Source organism: Filicampus tigris, chromosome 20 (assembly GCF_054856515.1).
Source record: "Filicampus tigris isolate MCC_2025a chromosome 20, RoL_Ftig_1.0, whole genome shotgun sequence".
Classification (NCBI taxonomy): Eukaryota; Metazoa; Chordata; class Actinopteri; order Syngnathiformes; family Syngnathidae; genus Filicampus; species Filicampus tigris.
Genome location: NC_141236.1, coordinates 4,420,324 through 4,444,434, shown reverse-complemented (window position 1 = coordinate 4,444,434; position 24,111 = coordinate 4,420,324). Strand labels below are relative to the sequence as shown.

Here is a 24,111-nt window from a genome sequence, read left to right as displayed (position 1 = left end):
CACTGCTCCTTTGCTTAAAAAAACAAAAAAAACAAAAAAAAAACACTGCTTCTTTGCTGATCACGGTTTGGACGGGCGAGGCATTAAACACAAGTCAGGATATTTACACAGAGACTGAAGTGGAAATGAGACGTGCACATTTATTTGGATAAGGAATGCCCCAGATTTTCGTCTTACAATGCGCCGTCCAATTTGGAAGGTAACAGCCGAAATGGCACATTCCAATGCGGCCATACTCTCGGCTGTGCAGTCAGCCTCGCTGGAACTTTTCGTTCGCTGTTCGATGAGGGCTTTTGTCACTCTCAAGCCGCTTCACTCGGGCAGAAGGGGGCTGCAAGCAAAAAGCAGGGACACCGCGCGCGATTTTTTGCGAGGCAACATGAAGACACAGGCTCACCTTCACCTCCACACGCTGGGCGGACAGTAGCTAATGTTGTTGTGCTAACGCCTTTTGTTTTAATGGCCTGAAGCTAGTTGTTGCTATTCCCTGTCCCAATCCTACCTTTAACCAGGGAGGGAAGCGGGGGGGTCCAATCTGCCTGCTGCTGCTGCAAGCCGCGTCTCTCTCCCTCCTGAGACACGAGTTTAGCGTCGCGAAATGTCCGAAATATAACCAGTCGGGGTTTGTGTGCGCATTCATGCTCTTGTCCGCTTCAGCTTGTGAAAGTGGAGGAGCAACCGCCACGGTATTTTTGAATTTGTGGAGGTGATCATGATGAGATCATGTTTTATGTCAATAAATCCAAACTATTGTGCAGAACACTTTTATACGTTCACAGATTGAAATGGACAAGTGTAGTAATGTGCCTTTGCATTTTGGTGGCGATCGGTCACCGTTTTAGACAACAGAACTGACAAAGCGAACAATATTACCAAGCATGCCTTCCTCGCGTGAAGTAGACCGCTGGGAACGAAAACATAACATAAGCCAAGCCCCTTTTTGGGGCGGGGAAATTTGTCCTAAACCTAATCACAAAAAAGACCTTAAATCACTACAGAATCTTTTGAGGTGGGCATTTTAGTACTAATGCCATTTTTACATGCAAATCTATTATATAAGTGCCAATGTTAAGCTCACCCAAGTGTCCCTTTAATTATCATACATGATTATTTTTTTCCCCCCAAAAACGCCTTGCTACAGCCTTACAATACATGGTCTTTTTTTTCACAAAAAACGCCTTACTATACATGTTTTTTGCAAAAATACACCTTACTATAGCCTTACTATACATGGTTGTTTTTTTCGCATACAAACGCCCTACTATAGCCTTACTATACATGGTCATTTTTTTTCACCCAAAAACGCCTTAGTATACATGGTCGTTTTTTCACTATACATGGTCATATTTGTTTCCCCAAAAACGCCTTACTATACATGTCGGTTTTTTCATTATCCATGGTCGTTTTTTCCCCCCCAAAAATGCCTTACTCCACATGGTTGTTTTTTTCCCCAAAAACAGCTTACTATATACCTGGTTGTTTTTTTACCCCCAAAAAACCCTTACTATATACATGGTCATCCCCCCCCAAAAAAAGAAAATTACTGGTCGTTTTTTCCCCCCAAAAAACAACTCCTTGCTATACATGGTCATTTTTTCAGAGCTGGAGATTAAAATTCTTTCCACTACAGAATTTGTGCGTTTTTCCTTTCTTTTTTGGTCCGCAGACTGGTACTGGACTTTGGATCGGTTGTTGCAGACCACCGTATTAAGGGGCCTGTGCCCCAGTAGAGCTTTATGCCAAGCAACGCCCCTGCGTGGGCCGATGAAACAAATCTCCAACTTCCCTTCCTTCACTCCCACAATTCATCTAGCCTTGTGTCCCATCTGGGGTGCACAGGCAGGCCTGGGACCAGCTTGTGGGCTGTGTTGGTACCCTGGGGGGAGCAAAGCTGCTGCTGCTGCTGCTGCTGGTGCTGCGGGGATCTTGCTGCTTCAATGGAATACTCACTGGATCTACTCACATTGTCACGCAGGGCCAGGTCCCTTGGTTGTACATGTAACACGCATACACATGCCACACACTAGTTTTGACACCACATTTGGGTAGCGCGGGGGGTCACTGGTGGAAATTGAGAAGGTACAAATACTCTGTTATTAGCAGATTTTTCTGATATTCGTACCGAATGATTTTAGTTTCGGGCAACTTTTTATCCTACAAAGTTGGAGTCAATGCGATCTTGTGTCAGCCTAAAAAAAACACCTGCCTCTGGCTAGGCTAAGCTGAAAAAAATAAATAAATAATAAAAATAAAAGTGTATTTTTTTTCCAGTTATTTTCATTCACTAATTAAGAATCTTTCATTACTCTGTTAGCATGAGCAAAGTTATAGGAACATGCGGTTTTGATAGCATAAAAGTGGCGCAAATGCTACCTAGCTGTTAATAACATGCAACACAACGTGATTTGTTTTCCTATTCTCAATATTAGCACTAAGTTTAAAAAAAAAAGAACAAAAGACATTTTGCTGTGCCGAGCTAACAAACAGCTATTGTATATAACTGACACTAAATCTACCTGAAGCTAAACCTAAATAGGCTACATTTCAGTCTGTACTTTTCAAATCCGGCCCACCACATCATTTGATGTGCCCCCCAAAGCAAATTAAGTGTTGGCCAAGGCAATCACTGGACCTTAACCCAATAGAGGAGACTGACAAACCAATCCCAGAAACGAACAAGAACTAAAAGAGGCTCGCAGCAAAGACCTGGAAAAGCATTTCAAATGAAGAATGCAACAGTCTGGTGAAGTCAGTGGGTCGCAGGCTTGATGCAGCAAGTTAGCGTTACGCCACCAAATATTCAATGTTTTTCACTTTTAAGATCATTTAAAGGGGAAGCCAACCCAAACATATTTTTTTCCAGACTATGTTCTATGCAGGCCCATTAGTTGAAATACACTGCACGTCTCCATCTTCCATATTGCTGCTGTATCAGGTCACTCGGCTCATACTTTACCGGTCCAAGCTTATCACCATCCCCTTCACAGATGATTTGCTTCAGTGTCTCTGAGGCGCGAGAAAATGTAGAGACATGTAGAGGAAACACATCCTACACTGCGACAGAACATAAATGTACAGTATAAGTCGATGAATTAAATATTCCAGCCGAATAAGAGCGTATAATTGTTTGAGAACAATATATATACTGCACATAGTCATGTAATGATTAATTTGCTGTTAATTAATTGTATTTGGTATGAAGTGGAACAACAGCTCCTGATAACATGACCAGCAAACTCAAAACCTAAGTACAAAAATGAGATCACTCGTTTGAATATTGAGCTAAATTTAGGCGTATGCTAAGGTTAGGGAGTGCTAACTGGAGTTTCGCAAGAGTCTATGCTAGACAATTCTGTTTTTTAGCTCCATAAACCTCCCACACTTAAAAGGTCACCGTCATTTTTCCCCCCCCCCCTCCGTTTAACTGCACTGCAAATGAACGGTCTAAACTGTAAGTGATCACCCACTCCTGTCATTTAATATACTACTCTTGTTAACGCCTCCACGTACCATTTCATTTGGCGCTATCGAGAACAAGCATCACTGGCTCTTTGTGCCTCGTTGAGCTTACATCTGCTCATAATTTGTTCAGACGTGGTCGGTTGTGTATATCCAACCATTTACCATACCTCATTGGAGTTGAAGGTTGGGCTTGGAGGCGATCCCATTTGACTTTAGGCAAGAGTGGAGGCACATCCCGAACTGGTCAACAGTCAGTATCGGCGTTATCAAACAGGTCTCGGTCGTATTTTGAACTCCGCGGCTCTAACAACTAAATCTGTCTCTTTCACCTCACCTGCGCTTTGATTCGTCTTCTACACTCTATCGGCTCACATGGAAGCTCTGACACCAAATTCACCTCCTTGAATGAAGATAGACTAGATTCTTGTTCTCACTGCTCAACAATATTGTCAGAGAGGAACTTTCGTCCGTAAGTATCACCATCAGAATAAGAAAATGGTTTTGAGGTGAAGCCGATTGTCACATTCCTTCTGCTGCACTAAATTTGGTTAATGGCTGCAAAAAGTGTTCTAACTCCATCCCAAGTTATTTGGCCACTTGCCTGGGTGCACAATTGCAAATTCGAGTTGCCACATTAACACAGAAGGTGGCTATGGCAGAATCATTAGTTCACTTAGAGACCATTTAAAGGCGACATAACGAAAACACTTGCCCTTTTTTTGATAGATGATTATGAATTTGGCATTTTAGTCAATTACAACCCCCTTTGATTTCGTGTCCTTGAGTGGTGGTGTTGATGTAGTCAGACTATAATTATTAGCACCCTAAGTGAAACTCCTTACTTTAAATACCTTAAACTTAATATTCACACTTTTACCCAATCAGCAGTTATCCGGTGTTGCTTTTCTTCAGTCCGCACAAGCCGGGATTCATTTGAACCACCCCGATGAATCATGTTATCAATGTTTCGTTGATGTGGGCTTTTTTTTATCCGACTGCACACACTTGATTCATGAATTGAGTTCAGAGTTGACTGCTAAGATAACGAGACATAAACTGAAACATGATTAAATAAATGACGTTTGCTCTTTGTATATTTTAGATGACAAAAATCACCCATAATCACCACAAATATCAGAGAAACTCACCATAAATCAGGTGACGATGTCTATATATTATCGCCAATGGATTAATCATTATTAATCATAACAGGTATTAGTACCAGGCTGATACAGGCCTAATTTTAAGGTATCGGGCACTCATGGAGGCTGCCGATACCAGCCATCGATACTTAAGGCAAAAAAACCCCCAAAAAACGATTAAGTCCTCTTCAGCAGTAGATGGTGCTATGCTGCAAAAACATCGGCGAAAATAAACATTTTTGTCAACAATTTTTTTTGTTATTGTGTTTGTTAATGACGTTTTCAATTAGTAATCACTTTGCACGAGAGCAGTGCAAGCTTTTAAACAAAAACATGGCTATTTGACCTAAACACATTTTGATATCTTGTCATAAGGAGAAATGCATCTCTGTCATTGCAATGGTGGACCAGCCAGGACACCTTCCATGTCATGTTTAACATCGATACTGGTAAAGAAAACCGCTAGTTTGATTTTAGTCATCTCGCCATGCACACACACACAGCGATTAAATTGAAGAGAATAAACTGAAATGAAGGGGAAAAAAAAGGAAGCGAAACATGGAAGTGAAATAAGAAAGCACTATCTTACCATAATACCAGCGTAAAAACACAAAATGAAGTTTGAAAATAAAAAGCCTGAATGATTTATACAATGAAAGCTAAGAAGATCAAACACAATCAGATTTGAAAAAACTTAACGGAAGTAAGAGGATGACTATGAGGTAATACGAGGTCAAATCTACTAAACCCAAAAAGCTAAGTTAAAAGCTAGGCTAAACAATTGTCTTGGATATACTTTTAAAGTGGAAGTCAATCCCAAAATGTTGTTTACAATTAAATGTTCTATGCAGCACCACTAGCCTAAACTTGCTATTCTGATTAATGTTGTGTTTGTGCAAGCAGCAAAATCCACAGGTTTTCATCCATCTCAGACGGCGGCCATTTTGTCACTTGCTGTCGACTGAAAATGACATCAAGCTCAACTGTGATGACATTTTCAGTTGATAGAAAGTGAGAAAATGGCCGCCCCCGACATGGATAAAAACAGGCGGATTTTGCTTCTTAACTTATATTCCCCAAAGGCAATTGGAATCAAAATGCCATGTTTTGACTAGTGGGGCCGCATACAACATATTGTAAAGAAAATTTCGGAGTTGACTTCGACTTTAAAATACCCATAATGTCATCTGCTCTAAATCTTGGCTGTGTGGAGTTTGGAAGTTTTCCCCTTGCTTGTGTGATTTTCCTCCCACAATCCGAAAAAAATGCTTCCAAAGCTGACCTGAAGTCTCTAAATTGGATGAATGTATGCACTTGTCTGACATTAGCTAACAATTGCCCGTACGATTAGTCAACGCTTTATTGTGGTGACACTTTGAAGCTGGAACAAATGAATCCAATTTCCCTTGGTCCCTTCCATTCATCCTTTCCCAAAAATCGGAACCGGTCGACCAGCGTTTTCAGGAATCAAGTCGAAATGTCACTGTTTCTTTAATGAAAACTGTATGACCTCCTTGTTGCCATGGCCTGGGGCAGAATGAAGGAGCTAAACATGAAGTCATAACGCGAGCTGGTGAGAGCCACACTGATATAATCCAATAATGGGCTTCTTGCAAGTTAATGACAAGGTCTATATCGGGCCATTTGGACATAAAATGAAACATGTAAAAAGCTCATATGAGCACTCCCATAGGTTACTGGTCCGCTACTGGTGTGGAGCCTCCAGTAAATGTTATTCTCGCCCCGTCTCTTTTTCCTCTTTCTTCATGGATGAACGGCGTATACATTTACATAATCATCTATAGGTAAATGATAGCTACTCAGCTACACATTTCATTTATATGGAAATGCGACTGCCGTTTGGTCGAAAAGGAAATCATTGAAGTGTTGGAAAGTGGTTGAGAAATTGTGTTTTGGTGAATAGTCGCTAGCGGAGACGATATCAGCACATCTCCGTCTCCCCGCTAGAATGACACAGTCACAGGTGCACAGACAATCGAAAAAGTTTGGGAACAACATTTTTTTTTTTTAATTTCAGGGTTCGGAGTCAAAGGAGCAGAGTCAAGTGTAACACAAAAAAAAAAAAAAAAAAAAATAGTGAAATAGTTGAAAATGAATGAGAATAGAGAAGTTCAGCAAATAATGGAATGACAAATAAAAATATTTAACATCATAGAAACAAGACATGAAATTAAGCTACAACAATAAAAGAAAACAAATCAAATACAAAATACCGAGTCGACAAAAAGAATGGCGTCACAGTTAAGAACCAAGGAAGGAATGAAACTGAAAGCCAAGGTGCTGGCAATGCTTCTCCAAACACGTCTGAATAAAATCATCATGATCTCGATTTGATTCCTCTTTTTATCCTTTTTGAATTTATGCTAAAAAAAAACCCCAGAAATAAATAAATACATACAGAACATGAAAATCATCAAAACAGTTAGTCCACGCAGTGACAGTTTCAGCACAGTCAAAAATCCACTAAGAGAAAAACCAAGTCAGACAAGTTGTCTTATCCAATATTTGACAAAAAAAAACAAACAAAAACAAAACGTTTTTGAGCCTTTTTTTTCTCCAGGCAGTGGTGGCAAAAGATCATTTTCACTCTGTTGCTACAGTAGGGAATTTAAACCAAATGAACGAAAAAAAAACAAAAAAAACATTAAATTCACCAGCAAAGAACAGCAGTAATAAAATATAAAATTTACTTTTTTTTGGACAAATTCATCAGCGATATATTTAACATAATTTCAGCTAATAATGACTTCAGTATTTCAAAAAATATGAGCAATAACAATGGCTTCCCTCCCTGAAGTTTTCCAGTCAGCGATCAAGGAGACAGGAAGGGGAGAGAGATGCACCGACGGATCACATCCTACTGGGTGGTCACAGTGTTGTGCGCTGCCATCTTTCCACAAACAAGGCCGACATTAATGAAATAAAAAAAATCAATAAATAAATAAATAAACAAACAAAAGACATTTTTGTACTTCCACCACGTCCATGAGAGCTACGTAACCTCAAACCCAAACTGCGTCTTCCCGACAACCGCTGTTCCTTGAGGTCCCTCCCCCACATTAGATGCCAGCGCCAATCACGTAACGCCTCACATGCACACTCCGAATGGCCCGAATGACAGTGATCGTATTTTACAAGGTTACAACGGACAAGGTCGGGGGTCGTCAGTACTCCGACGGATCAAACGCGCGCGCGCGCGCACGCAAACCTCGGACAGTTACTCGCGGTCATGTGGATGCCGGAGTGATGTTTTTTTTCCAGCTGGAACTCCTTCGAAAAGATCCACGTGGAGTCCCAGTGAAAGATGCGCATTGTCTTTCCAGAACTCTCGCAATACTAAGTGTGCTTTCGCATGTCAAGTCTCTTTGTTGCTTTTTTTTTTTTTTTTAATTAATTTTTTTTTTTTTTGGGGTGGAAATGTTCCAGCGACTCACAAAGTGTCGAGTTCAAAAGAGATCACAGTTGCCAATATGGTACTGTCAAAATGTTTCTATATTTGTTTCTAACAGTTTGTTCTCTTTGTTGTTTGGAAATGACTTGATTTCTATACATAATATTCCTTGTCCTTGTCTTTGGGTCTCTTGTTGGCGGCGCCGCTTTTGGCGCCGCCGCCGCCGCCGGGCGTTTTTTCTTTCACCACGGCGCCGTTGGTTTGCGCCGAGTTGCTGATGTAGTTGCGCGTCTCGTCCACCTGGTAGGACCCCTCGTCCCTGTTTCTGTATTTGTACATGGCGTAGAGGAGGATGAGGATGCAGAGGGCGGCGGCCGAGACGATGCCCACCACCATGCCCGTGGTGCTGCTCGATTCCCGTATGACCTCCGAGGCCCCCGGCGGCACTCGCCGCACCACGCCGGGCACCGTGGGTAAGGCGGCGGGCACCGTGCGCAGCATGGGCGAGGTGATGTAAGGACCCCGCGGCTTGGTGCCGTCCGGATCGAAGGATGTGGGGAGGGGCAGCAGGACTATGTCCGGCTGCGGGGGTTTGACCTCGCGGTTGTTCATTTTCCCAGCGGGCAGCTTGGGAAGTGCGGCCGAGGGGGCCGCCGCAGCCGGCGTGCCCCGGGGGTTGGGTAGAGGCAAGGTGGGTGTAGTCCTACCTGCCTCGGAGGCTTTGCTAGGCCTCAAGTCCTTGGCCTCCCACTTGGGTGCGAGGGCTTTGTAGCCGCCTTCATAGGTTGATGTGGTCAAGATCTTATCTGTTACCAGGGAGAAGGTGTTGTCAAAATCTTCATCGTCAGTCGGGGGCAGGCTAGATTCGAACGCTTCGCCAGAGCCAAACCCCGAAATCACCGCGCCATCATCATCACCACCATCATCATCACCACCATCATCACAATCATCGCCGCCTCGGTCCGACAAGCAAGGTAGCCCCGCCTCAGTGGCCATGGCCAAGGATTCTTTGGTGGTCTCGATAATGGTGAGGAGGGGGTGGAGGGTCGGGGGGAGGGAGATGAAAGAAGAGCGGGTGGAGACAGAAGGGATGTCTATGGGATCCTCCACTAAGATGGGGATGACTAGCTCCCCTCCTGGAAAGCCACAGAGAGAAAGAGACACGCGTCAGGTGGCAGAAAGACTGCGAGCGTCCGAGAAGCGACAAAAGAACAGATGAACGCTAAATGCAAAGCTCGACATAGGCAAGAAATGAAATCATACCCACAATCTAAAGACATCTGGAAACAGAAAAGACAGTAGCAGTGCAAACTAAAGGAAAAAAAAAAAATGGAACCAAACAAGAGCCATAGTCAAAGGAACAGCCATTAGTAAGGTACGGGTTGCATCAAAAGGCTTGAAGGGATGCACGAGGGTGAGCCGCAACAAACGGGCGTCTGTAACTTTCCTCACAACTGGACTCTCCTCTCGGTCACTTGTCAATTATTAAAGTGAAACATGCACATAGAAACTAATCCTGTCTTTTTTTCAATTTATGGCTGTTTTGTAATCATTCAAAGAGCTGAATGGCTGAGCCCACTTTTGCAAACCAAAACAGCAGCACCTATCAAGGAACATAAACAGTCTCTTAAGTGATTAATGGGACCGGGTACAATTTGAACGTTGTGAACAAATTCCCTGTGCACTATTAAGAGGGAAGAATATGTGGCTAAGCACGGATGAAGTCATTCACTGCCATTGACGAATTTACTTGTCTTTTCACAGACCGGCCATTCGATGCTAGGAACGTATTCATATTTTTTTCAAGATTTTTCAAACATTAGCGTAAAAGAGGGTCTGAAAATGTCTGGCAGTGAATGAGTTAATATTGCGTTTGTGGAGTATGAGTTAAGTAGCAAAATCCCCCATCTCAGGGGGCGGCCATTTTGTCCCTTCTGTCGACTGAAAATGACATCACAGTTGCTTAGGGCTCTGGTATCAATCAATCACGGCTCGCCTGTTTTCTGAAGCTGAGCCATGATTGGTCGCTATACTACTTTAATCCAAACTGTTAAAAAAACAAAACAAAAAAAATGACGTTTGTTAATTATACTACATGGTGAAGCCATCCAACTTTTCAAACTGGTGCTGAACTGAAAAAGTGCTTAGTGACTATAATTAACAACATGTATTTTTTTTTTTTTTTTTTTTACACGTACAAGAAATCTAATCACTGTCACACCTCCAGTTTGCTTTCTCTGGTCTTAATCAGTCGATGGGTTTCTATTTTAGATTTCTTCTTGCCCACACGGAAATAAAATAAAGATTGTAGTTATTGCTCTCTCTTTGCACTGCTTGCTTCTACAATTACATTTTCCAATTAATTGACAAGTGGGAGGATTGGCTCAGTTTGCCATTAATCTAAAAAAAAAAGCCATCGAACAAAGTGCCATACAAATAGTGGTATCTTTTTGAAGGAGATGCCTAAATAAAACCCTTTAAGAGGCTTGTTTCATTTCCTGAAGATGTTAATCGAGCCAAATACTGTCAAAACAACATATAAAAAGTTGCTTGGGTTTTTGTCTATACATAAATGATACATGCCACTTAAAAAAACAGAAATGGACACTGTGTCACATCTAAAAAAAAACCAAAAAACTTTATGATGAAAAGTCAAACTTTTTCCCTCCTTCCTCCATATTGGTGGGCTCCCCTCTTTGCCCTGGCCTCTCCTGCCTTTTGACTCCTACAGTTACCTCAATGGCACAAAGTCATACGGCAGTTCAATGACATCTGAATGTTTCCTTGTCACTCTGACGTCGCAAACCTGACGCACGCATCTGGTCATTTAGCATGCATGATTAAGTAGCATGTTAAAATCTTATGCAAACACTGCCAGAATGGATAATAAATGTTTTATCATGGTGATGGTTTCACCCTGGAACTGAATGTGACTATTCCCAAGGGGAATGATTATTTTCCATACTCATAACCAGCACGCCAGAAGGAAATGTTTTCGACCTCAGGAGGTTCCAATGTACTTATTTCTTTCCTCGTAAAAAGGTTAAATCCTAAAACATTCAGATGTGCATTGAAGCTACTCATCCTCTTGCCAAAGTGGCTTGTTTGTAAATTGCAAAGGCTCACAAACAGGGCACTAGAAAGAGATGCAAACCTTATGGAACAGCAATGTGGAGAAGAAAAAAAAAGAAGAAGGCAACAGAAATGGAGCAAAGAAACAAAACATAAACTAAAATTAAATAAAATAAAAAAAAAAAAAAAAAAATGAAGGCATTGCAAAAAAAGTTTAGTTAGAGCAAACATTGTTCAAACATTCACAAAGTAAAAGCCACAGATAGAGCTATCCAGAAAGGGATCAGTAATAATTAAGAAGAGAAAAAAAAAAGTCAGCTCGGAACGAGAGAAACAACAACGACAAAGAAAATAATAAATCATAGAAGCCTACAAAAGACAGTTTGGAAAGGAAGAAAGCATACCATCGGTTTTGTCAACTTACATCAACAAATTGCCCGCATGATTTTGGCAGGAAGAAAAAAAAAAGTTTACAAAAGAAAGTTGTGCAAGAATGCCTTTGGACAAGTTATATGAAGATTACTTGTGAACACTTTCGGGTTATTTTCTATATATTTGTCTTTTTCGACAGGATGGTACAGGGAGGCAACAACACATACACATCCACACATCATGACATGAAAAATAATTGTCACCATTCTCTTCAGGATATATATATGTATTTTTTTTAGATATATTCTTAAAGATCTTTTGTATAAAAATCCTTTATCTACACTTAATTCCTTTATAGTTAATTTCAATGAACATGTACAGCCTCATTAGATCAGATTTCTTTTTTTTTTTTCCTTCTTCGATTCTCGCTAACTTGTTCATTAGCTATGAACAAAAGGATGACTGTACATATCTTAGAATCCCTACATTAAAAGATTTTGGAGTGGGTGGGGGGTGTGAGACGGACGGGGGGTGGGACCTATGAACATACTAGGAAGGAAATGATAAAGATGGGGGTGAACGTGTACATCAGTTGCCATGTCCATGTAAAGGCGGCACGAAGCGGTCGGGCGGCATTAGAGCTTTTGGCTGTAAGGAAGGGATGGGGATATACAAACAATGAGCATAATAGTACATGCCCATCTACAAAAGAGAACAGCACTCTCAACACTGACAGTTTTACAAACCCTAAGCTGCAACTTCTTTGCCATGCACCGAAGCCACCAAGTCATTACATTCCAATTTCAATCTCAGATAGGCACCAAGTGGCAGGAAAATAGTAGAGATCAGCATTTAAACACTTTGCAGTTTGCGCGTCGCTTTTTTTTTCTCCGTGCGTCCGTTTCCAATTTCAAACTCTCCTCTTTTGTCACGGATTCACAGAGAAAAGAGCAAGCTTCAGTCTAAATTGGGAAAACAATCTCAGTAAAACATTGTCAGTAGTCATTCTTAGCAAATTATCAGATATTTCAAATCTTTACATTTTCAGAAAGAAACAACAGAGGTGCACATATATGCTTGGGAACATATATGTGTCCTAAGGACAAAAAAAAAAATAAAAAAAATAAACAGATTAGCAAGGAAGAAAGGCATTAAATTTGTCACACTATACCAAAGATGAACAACCAGAAAGCACACACTGAGGCAGACATTAAGAGAGAGGAGGGACAGTTTAGGTAGGTAAAGTGTCACCACCTTCCTTTAACTAATAATAAACATTTGTATTATTAGTTAATCAAATACATTTCTCTTGTTAGTATTTTAAACACAGGACAGGGCGTGCAGTCTGGATGTACGTCAGAAAGGAGAGGGAAATTTCTATTTATGTTTTTTTTTTTTTTTTTTTAATTCCACTATTAGACGTTGGGTTAATGCATGCTTAAGTAAGTTGCATTTAGGGAGAGTAAGATAACATAATACCACTACAACAAGCTGGGGTGATGTAGGGGGAGTGGCTTGACAGGGGGGGGGGCGGGGGGGAATGGGTGCCTGTCACCAAGGGCTGCAGGATGGTTTCACAGGCAAAGGAAGGGAGCAATTCAACACCACCACCACGTGATGTAGACCCAACATTTTGTCCTATAGCCCAGCAAAGGGCACACGTAGACTGATAATTATTCATTGGTGAGCAACCAACAGCCTTCGTCTGACAGATAAACAGTTTAGGTAATGAGTTCCACAAGAGCAGACTACGTGGAGGGTTTGAGATTTGTGTCGAGGTTTCACGACATCCTCTGCGAGATGGTAACGCTAACATGACATTTTCCTTTCAATGTTTCTGAGGCAAGACTGGCTATAAGGCTAACATTTTGTTTATTTTTTTTTAATCAAAAATATCACGTCGCGTATAGCAAACAACCGCGACGGCTCTCGTTTAGCTTTAGCAACATTAGCATGCGAGTGAAACGAACACTGATCGTGCTCTCAAATTCAATACATTTGAATAATAAACCGATTATGGATATTATTGGACTAGAATGTTGAGCTTTTACCACTCATCTTTGCACATCAAGGTAGGTAAAGATGTGTAATATTAACTGATTACGGTTATACAAAGAAACGAATTCAAGCCTGGGTTCTCTTTCAGATCTCGAAAATTGGCTGACAAGCAAATAGCGACCACGTGAGAGAAAACTGCCTTTACATTCCAATTTTTGGTAATACTGATCCTTTCCTGTCCTTTTAAATAAATCCATCAACGAGAGAGCAATGACTTTTCCACTGCACATAATCTGACCTGCTCAGCTCCTCCCACTGTTGACGCTATTCCATTTATGAAACCAGGTGCTACGCGCTAATATTAAAAGTAGTACTGAATAAAATAGTAGCTGGTCAGCTGGGGTTCCAAGTGAGCCAAGGAGATACCATGTGATGTGTGCTACTGTTGGTCACCCAGATTATCACTTCCTTGTAATATTTGAGTGGCTAGAAAAATAAACACATGCTAATGTTACCTTAGCTCTGGATGCTGCATTATTATGGCCAATTTGCCGCAGCAGATTTGGCTTTCTTGTCTCCTGCAATACACTAATCTGTCATGCTCCTCCACTGTTTGATATTAGCATTAGCATGTCACGTTACGACTCATACGCCCAATGTGGTGCTTTTCTCAGTTTCCCTTGGCACCGTTTTAAAATGCAAACGCAACCGCCCCTAACTGAGGCGCGTACAGCTAAGCCAGTGCTGCAAAAGCGGCAAAAGTGACTGTTCAAGGCAAAATTTATCTCGCGCTGCCCTTGTTTACTTGGCAGTGTTCGCACTCTGTTTGCTTTGTTTTCAATCCATAAAACGTTTGCGAGCAAGAAAGCCGCCGTAGTCAAAAGGGCTTCAAATAGGTGCAGAGGACCTTGATGTTTTGGTAAACACTTTAATCCTGGCTAAGCTCCTGCACAAGCATTTCACATCTTCCTGGTAAACACGGCGCTTTGCTTGCCTATCCAAATTTTGTTTGTGTTCCGCGCTTGTCCAGATGGATGCGATTGGACGGATGAAAAGTCAGCGTCGACGTAAATACTGCAATTCTCCATTTCACTCGACACACAGCTGCTTCTCTTTTTGAAAAGAGAGACGCGAGGGGATACAATCTCAGCACTGGCGCTTTTACCAGTAAGAAAGGAATAATCCTTAAGAGTAGCTGATCATTTGCCAGAGCAAGAGCATTTCACAGACTGAATGTTTACAGGCCTTTTCACATCACCCTTGGAGAAAAAAAAATTCTCATACACAGTACCTACAGGCCTCTGAAAACGGTATTAAGTAAATAAGTCTGCAATCTTGATTGACTGACAGCCTCAGCAGTTTAAAGGTCGCAGATGCAGAAATGTGTTGAATGGCACTTCTCTCCACTTTCTTCCCGAGACCCCATTCCCGTGTCTATCCTGCATTTGCTGAGCCGTCCAAATGGAGATGAATCCTGACCGCGGGTAAGGGATTTTACCACGTGTGCACGCCATGAAAGCTGAAAGCTGGAGCGCCAGCACTAACCAAGTCAATGGGATTTCAACCCTGAAAATTGTGAAAGAGTCAGTAATTTGAGGACTTGAAATCCTATTGTGGATGTGTGCATTGTGCCCAGAGACCTGCTGAAGCACATTCATTCACCTCCCACATGTAGCAGGCTGATTACCAGATGTCCGTAAAAGGACAGGCTGAAGATTATATTGGTGCCTTCAAAATCACCTTGAAAAAGTGACTGCTGACAAATGCTGACCATTGGTTGATATTATTACACACTGAAAAAGTTCAGCTTGTGTAAACCCTTGTGACAAAGTAGTATATATATATATATATATATATATATATATATATATATATATATATATATATATATATATATATATATATATATATATATACACGTGCTGTCAAGTGATTAAATGTTTTTAACGAATTAATCGCGAAATTTTCTATAGTTGATCGCGATTAATCGCATTTTTCAACTACAATTTTCTACAAAGCTGAGTAACATCTTGGAATGAATGTGGGGGGGATAAGTATAGTTCAATTCAAAGATTGCTCTAATAGCTTTATTTGATCCTTAAATATTATTATTTTACTATAAAATACAACAGTTGAACAATAATCCAAAGACGTGCAACTAATATGGTATTTGAATTTATCTTTGCAAGGTGCACAAATGATTTCTCTAATGAGCCGTCGAACAAGTAAAACTACGTTAAAGTCTGCCCCTGTGCCAGTGACTCTCTAAGTTTTGGCTGCAAAGTGAGCAGAGATTGGCTGCCACAGGAAGTAAATAAAACCGAGTTAACTGAGTTAATTTTTATTTTAACACTTTATAACATTTTAATTAATCTCCAAAGTTGACGCTTTTACTTGGACAGCCCAACACACCCCTTTTTTATTAATGTAACTACAGAGCTATTACACATTTTAAAACAATTAAATTCAGCATCCAGCGATATTTGTTATTTTCTTGGTTGTTTTATGTTGTGCTCACTATTTGTCATGGGGGCACAAATCTCCTTGTTTGCTCTCTTGTGGAACCCGCATGGGATAAAGGATAAGGGTCGAACAATTTTTACAAAAGACAGACAACATAACCATAAGACACCCGCACACAGCAGACAGGACAGACACTATGACAGAGACAACAAGTTCAAGCATAAACTCAAGACATCTCAAAGGGAGGAACAGGCCTGCCGCTGTGCCCCCCTGAAAACGCACGACATGCTGCACGAGCCTGCTTGGTGGGTTGGGGGGAGGGGGGGGGGGTTAGCGGACAGTCACGGGTGACGGAGAAGTAGCGGCACCGACAATGGAGGCCAATCATATACATGCTGAAGCAGGGGCATGTAGCGAGGAGGGGGGGGGGGGGGTTATTTGTTAGTTTCTGGAGCTGCACTGCGGTCCAATACGGGGTACATGCCACAAATGCCTTCTACTTGGAGCAACAGATAGAATAGAAAAACAGATATACTTTGTAGCAATAAAAGTCTTTTTATGCCATCTGCATTCAAACAATATATGCAGAGAGGCGGGACAAAAGGAAGATGGGTGAGTGTGGACGGAGGTGGGAGGGGAGTCATTCTTTCAGACACAACTTTCTTCAGACAGAATGGGGTCGCCCGCATTAGGCAAAACAAAACGATGATGGCAATAAAAGATTTTGTTGCCTTTCATTTCCCTACGTTTGAAAATGGGGTGGGGGTGGGGGGACGCGTTTGTTTTCGAAGCCATATGGCACAAAATCATAAATCAACACAAACTGGATGAGGAGGAGAACTTTGTATTTTCCAACCACCAAAAGTTCATGCGGCACAAGATGAGGCAAAAACGGGAGGAGGAGCGGCTCTATCCTTGCTTGGAGGATGGACGGCGGATGATGAGAAAGACCAAAAGAAAACAAAAAAAAAACCAACAACAACGGTACAACAACAACAACAAAAAAAATTGCCCCAGTCGCATCCCTTACTACTTAAACCAACCCGCCAAAGCAAAGCAAAAACAATGAAAAAAAATAAAAATTAAAAGAGACCCTATTGGGCCTTAATCAACACAAAAGATGTTCACATGTGCATCGCAGGACAAAGACCAAAGCAAACGTAAAACAGAACGGAAATTGAACATCATGTCATGCAACTGCATACGACTGGAAGTGGGTCAAGGAATGAGGATATGAATTTCTGTGTCAACATGATGAAATGTACAGTCCGGGTACATATGAGTGTGTACTGTATGTGAGCCACTATTGTATATGAGGGGAGGCTACCATGTCATATTCACACTACACATTTGAGAAAACTTGGGTTTGGGGTTTAAAGTATTATTTTTCCAAAGCCGGGATGACAAAAAAAAGAGCGACTCCAGGAAAAAAAAACCCGCAAAAAAAACAACAGCATCAGTCAGAGTGCTGTTGTTAATGATCGCAACTTTAGGAAAGATGACTTTGGACATATTGAGCCGGTCTGAAAATGTCAGCCGGTTTGCTTATCAACTTTCAAAAAGGAGAACATCGTCTCAGTTATTGTCATGGCAATTCGAGTTGGCTGTCAGGAAACCACTCCCGTTGTTGTTTGCAATGACGGTGGGAAATAATGTCACGATAAAATATTAAACACACAGCCATAGTGTCATGAGACTATAACACGACATTTTCCGTATTTTTGTTTTCCGTATGTGACTTTTCAAGTCTCGGAATGGCTGTAGTTTGCCCGGTCTAATTCTGTTCAAGAAGCGTTCTGCAAATCTAACTTTACTACCGCGTTAGTGATAGGAACCGAACAACTGATGAATACACTTTAAAGATACTGTATATGGAAGACAAACATGTACGGTACGTCACAATATCTGTGTAATTGAAGAAGCGGGGGAAAACGATTGTATTCTAGAACTTTATTATAAATCAAAAATTCAAAACAATGCAATTACGATCCAAGTTGATAAAAACAAAGTAACGGCATGAAGCTGTGTTGTGATTCGAGTGAGTAGCGCAGCGGTTCAAACCCAAGCTTCCTCAAATGAAGTACTCCTTTTCAATTAACATTGTTTGTCCAACTCTGCCGGATCAAGTGCGTGACTGTGTGCTTGTCTGCATCAATAAACGTGTGCTTTTGTGTGAGTGTGTGTACAGTGAGGAGGGAAGAGAGACAATGCGCACAGAAATTCGAGGATATCTGTTCTCTATTAGAATGTTTCAGGTAAGGCAGACCTCCAACGAAAGGAAACAGAGGTACAAACAAGAGAGGAGGAATAGGAGGAGGAGGTAAGGGAGGAAGAGGCTCTGTTGCAGTTAGTCTGCTACATACCACGGTGTCTATGCTGAAAGCATCTTTGTTCTCCAAACAAACTCAAAATGTATCCTCAGTCAAAGGAGACACACCCACAGCAAGAGGAACTCAGGAAGAGGACGGATACATTTTGAAGCATCAGTGTGGGTGGCATGGGGGCTTGATGCTAATTTTGCACTTTAGCAAGTAAAGCTGCCTCTCCACCCAATGCTGAGAGATCAAAATTAGTATCAGCACGCCATCATGTCAGCGACCAGCGTGGCCCCGCAGCTAAGTGTAACTTGAATGTTGGAATAGTCCTAATTTCAAGGGCCTGATTTACTGAGGATTTGCAAACGGGCGCAGACATGACTTCACGTAAAAAACAGATATGTAGGAAATGAGACGCGGCTGGGAGAAGTGTCCTATTCTTGTAAACATGTCGACAAAAATGATTGCGACATATCGTCTGTCCAGTGATATAATTTGACACTTTCTGAGCACCTAAGGACAGACTCAGTCACAAGACGGAGTCGCGCCATATCACCTGTGACAAAACTCCTTTCAGTTGACACGGAGTCGGGACGAGTTACTTCAATGAAATCTGACTTTTACTCTGTTGCTGGCTTCCCTAAAATTACCGGTGCGGTTGCTTTCTGTCTTCCACTAACACTTCCAATTCCATCCCTTTCAACGTCATTTTGTCCGTGCAATGCACTCCCAAATGTTCCACGGTGAAAAAAAATACCAAAAGTGAAAAACCCCCTCCATCACTTTTTACATGTGATGCCAACAGTATTTGTGTAAATAAACGCGCAATTACCGCCCACTATTTGGGATCTTAGTAAAAGATTACAATATTCATAAAAGACAGGTAGTACGCCCGCAAAGTAGGAATTGAACCGAATAGTTAACGAGTTGACTTGACTACTCCGTGTCAACATTCAAATCTTGATGTCAACCAATCGCTAGTCACGTGTTTTATACACCTCATCTTCCAGTTGTTTTTTTAACTGAGGACTTTGTTCTATACCTACATCAATAATAGTGAATAGTTGAATTTTTAATAATTAATTTTGGTTTATTTCTATACTGGTCCATCAAAATATGACTTCACATGGAACAGATCCATATAGCAAGGAAAGATTGGGCACCGCTGTACTGTGTTGAAAAATTATCACTGACATCATCTTTAACTCATTCACTGCCATTGACTGAATTACTTGTCTTTTCATAGTATAGCCATAAAGTCCCAGGAATTTCTTGATATTTTTTTCCAATTTTTTTCAAACGTTAGGGTAAAAGAGGATCTGAAAATGTCTGGCAGTAAATGAGTACATTGACCAACTATAGTCGACTACAAAAATATCTTTGGTCATTTCGAACGTTACCACCAACGGCATGTGCAATCGGTTGGAGTGAACACACAATTCAGCGCCCACGATTTGCAATGTTAGTAAATCAGGCCGTACAGTAAGAGTTTATTCACAGGTGACTTTACTTGACTGCCAATGTGAATATAAACTAAATTTCCCTACACAAAGTTCTGAATATAGATACTTAATACCACACACAAGAATTTAGTAGGAAGTAATGCTGTTTTGAAGGAGTATCTTTGTAAAGAAAATGATTATTTTTTGTCTATGGTTTCAAAGCTGATACGCTTTAACAAATCGGAATTTGCAAAAAAAATTGTCACACAGAGAACAACAACGCGCACAAGTGTCATGTGAGAGAGACCTCAGCAAATCTCATGACACTTCAGTTCCGTGAGCATCTAAAGCAGTGATTGTCAACTGGTGGGGCGGGACCTAAAAGAGGGTCGCGGATATTTTGGGTGGGTCGCGGACACCTAGTAGTAGTATTTAGATTTTTCTGCTGCAGTACAGAGACATACAGTGGCTTGCGAAACCAGATGTCATTACTCAACTAAACATGTTGAGGCGTATGCAAAGTACCAGGGAGATGACAAAGAAGACCGGACCACCAATCTTGTTCACGTTTTGAATGAACCGGGAATGTTCTGAACAGTTAATAATAAAGACTGAGCAGATTGGATTATTTATGCATTTTTATGCGTCTACGATGTGAATATTACTTCGAACGACGGTGATAGTTTGACTCTGCTGCAGATAATTTGTATTACCATTATTTCCTATAGGAGAATAATTGCAGTACGAACGCATTGGGGTTGTTAAATATTAACTAACAAAATGGTAAATGGCAAGCCTGTTATTTTTCCAACACTTGAACTTCATTATTATTTTTTTTAATCCTACAAAATTCGTGTGTGAAAAGGTTTTAGAATGTGGCTTTTGTTCAAGAGTTTCTTTTTTAAGTTACACTTGAAGCTCTAATGGGACATGATGCCAAGAGGAGAGGCTCCTCAGAAGCAAAAGATAAAAAATAAAAAATTGGGGGGGAATCTGACTTGGGTTCGGAGCAAGCACAACTTGACACACTCATCCCACCTGTGTGTCCGGAATCGCACTCTTCCAGATCCTCATCGTCACTGGAGCACTCGGCTGATGAAACAATATCATCTGTTGTCTATAGACAAAGACACACGAACACACACACACACACACACAAAAAACACAAACACACAGTAAGTTTTATACATTAATACTTAGTACACATTCAGTGTAATAGAGATTGTGATAGCTAGTTAGCTAAGTGATAGCTAGCTAGCTAGCTAAAGATTAGGAAACACTGCAGCTGAGTACATCTGTCCACCTGTCCTTTGACTTGATGTATCACCGAAGTTCAACTTGCCTTCATGAGCTTTCCGCCATTTGTTATAATTATTTTCCTTTGCCCTTCACACATTTTTTTTTAAATTACACCCTTTTAACACACACCTTGCCTAGACACTCAATACGTTAGCAAGCCGTGTCACATACTTGTCCAAACAACCTCCCGGCTCTCTTTCTTTGGTCTTTTGGGACAAAACAAGGAGGACAAGATTGGGGGATGTAGGTTGTATTTCAAGCTGCACGGAGCAGCCGCTGTTTATTAGAATGAATCAGCAGGGTAATAAAGCAGGTGCTGTCACCGAGCAGGGTTATGAAATCAGAACACTGATTGAGTTTTGCAGTGCTGTTGCGTGCATGGGGCTCTAAATATCATTGGCTTTGACAGAATAATGAAAGGTGCCCCCACCCTTCTCAGGCTGCTGCTTTAAGAAGGGGCTGCCTGCACAGCATGCACTTTACTTGAGATGTGGATTCTTTTTCAAACGCATATTCCAAATATCTAATATTCCTAACATGTAATAACAACGTTTATGTACTCATTGTACCAAATTAAGCACGTAGGCATTAGGAGGCTAGAAAGTGGAGCGTTTAAGCATAAGTGATATAAAATACAGCCCCCTGGTAAGCATAACATTATTTATTGAAGCCACATTATGGGTGTAAATGGCTTGGTTATTGCTGAAAGAGGGTTACTGCTTGTTATGATGATGACAACAGATGTGGGCAGAAGGGACACAGAGACATGAAATAGCCACTTCAGAGTTGCGTCCAGCAATTTCCACCAGAATGGAAATTCATTCCCTGGATGCTCAAATACGCACACATCATGGGCTATAATTAGTCAAAATCTAATACCAGGGAGATTCATTTACTTAATTCCTGCTTTGGCAATTACTTAGACTATGCAGTCTTTGCAATTATTTTAGCTAGAGTGATGTAATGAGTAACAACACACATTTTTAACTTGATTTGGAGCAAATGTCATTTTTAACAGATTAAATCCGTACTTGGATATTTTGTTTTTCACCACAAGTGAAAAGTCTTTTGCATTTTACAGCCTTTAAAGTCAGCTCAACATTTTTTTCAAGAATATGTTCCCAGCAGGCCCACTAGTTGAATCACGGCATTCTGATTAATTTTGCATTTGCGGAATATAAGTTAAGCAGCAAAATGCACTTGTTTTTAGCCATCTCCAGGGGGCGGCCATTTTGTCTTCTGTCGACTGAAAATGACATCACGACTGCTCACAACGACCAATCACGGCTGACCTGTTTTCTGAATCTGAGCGGTGATTGGTCGTTATGAGCAGTTGTTATGCCATTTTCAGTTGACAGAAAACAAAATGGCTGCCCCCAGAGATGGCTAAAAACGAGTCCACAAACGCAATATTTATCAGAATGCCTTATTTCAACTAGTGGACCTGCATAGAACATATTCTTGAAAAAAATATGTTTGGGTTGACTTCCGCTTTAATTCTTGTTCCCTCTGTAATCCAAAAACTACTTTTCCCTCAATATGCCACACAAGGGTAGGGGTAAGCGATGAAGGCAATCAACATAAATTCTACCTCATTTGATTGCTGCGTCAATTACACAAAATTACTCAGTGGGGGAAAAATACTGGATGAATAATTGATTTGAAAAATGTAATCCTGATGCGGCGGACTTGGAGTTGCAGAATTGTGACCAGAAAAGTGTTTTCTGGTCAGGGTAGCATGGCGAACTAGTGTTTAGAGCATCTGCCTTTAAGTTAAACTCCTGTGTATCTTTGCAAAATTCAGACTAGGCCAATATGGATTTTTTATTAATCGGCCGATTAATAAAGAAAATTATAATGCATAAAATAAGTCCACGTAATGACTTTATTAAAAAATATCATCATATATATTTAAGGATACAAGGTTATGATATAGATTATGTGTCAAGAAAAATGAGACTAATGTTACTTGTGTACAACTGCTGAGTACATGAAGTTTGAAGGGTCATAATCGTCCGGGCGATTAATCGGTCGGGCCCTAATGTACATCTTCCAATACTTCGGCTGAGCTTATCCACATTTAGCAGACAACTTGGTGCCAATAAGCACCACTGAGAAGCCTGCAGGCCTGTTCTAAAAACAGCTGACTCGTGATGGGACATTGTGATTTTCCTTGAATGTTGTAGGAGTGATCATTTGAAAATGTAAACACTTTATAGAAATAGTGTTCATACTGATGTGTTTCCTACTAGATCCGTGTCATCACATAGTTGAATATAATCCATTATTACCAATCACACACTAAAGGTAATTTGCGCAATTGTGTCATTTTCAGACGCGTTAGTGGCCCTTTGCATTAATCAGCACACAAGAAGTAGCTCTCAGTTTCAAACACGTTGGTGACCCCTGATCGCCACGCACTGTCGTCTAAACGGCTGATTGCATTTGGAGAAAATGGCTTTGAAGTGCCATGTTTGACATTTGCAGGCCTGCAAGATGCGAGCCCCATTCATCTTAATGAAACGCATGATACATCCCTGCCTCAGCGGTTGTGATTAAAGCTCTCCTCACGAGGGCCTGAAGGAGCGCTTGCTTAATACAGAGCCAGTCAAGTGACACACAAAGCTCCTTTGTCCCTCCGTGAGTAACAACAACATAAGGCTGCCAACAAAAAGGGAAAAGGGAATTGGTGGGGCCGTGCTGACTATGGTGTGCGTGTACTGAGAAGGGAGGCCACAGTGGCAGAGCAGAATGATGCGGTTGGCCAACAGGACTACGGAAACTGATTTCACAGCTGGGGAAATCCAATTCTCTAAATCTCCATAACAGAGTGGGATATACTCTGGTAGCAACATAAAAAAGAGGGGAAAAAAACAACATTATTTTGGTGTAATTATTCTCCTCAAAAGCTGTGGTTAGCATGTTATTCCAGGTAGTGGGATTTACATGAACATTTTTGGGGAGGCCTTTTTCTCTTCCAGCGTGACTGTGCCCCAGTGCACAAAGAAAAGTCCATAAAGTCATGGTTGGATGGGTTTACTGCGGATAAACTTTTAACTTAACATCGACCACATCAAAATCAGGAAGAAAGCTTTTCCACACCTTCCAATTTCTCTTCTTGTAGCTTTATGGCC

General features: G+C 41.1%; 1 protein-coding gene across 11 annotated transcripts in view; it reads right to left on the bottom strand.

Annotated features, from left to right (window-relative positions):
• Positions 1-6,609: 6,609 nt before the first annotated feature.
• Positions 6,610-24,111, bottom strand: part of nrxn3b (neurexin 3b) — a 221,780-nt gene continuing 204,278 nt past the window's right edge. For 8 of the 11 annotated variants that reach the window (XM_086019781.1, XM_086019777.1, XM_086019779.1 and 5 more), the window contains 2 exons: positions 20,717-20,795; positions 6,610-9,152 (listed from right to left, as the gene is read on the bottom strand). In XM_086019781.1, coding sequence (XP_085875907.1) covers positions 8,170-9,152; positions 20,717-20,795 — 1,062 coding nt within the window. In that variant the 3' untranslated portion in view covers positions 6,610-8,169. Of the gene's footprint in view, positions 9,153-11,512; positions 12,109-20,716; positions 20,796-24,111 lie in introns of all 11 variants that reach the window. The other 3 variants (XR_015084051.1, XR_015084052.1, XM_086019782.1) reach the window with 2 other exon arrangements.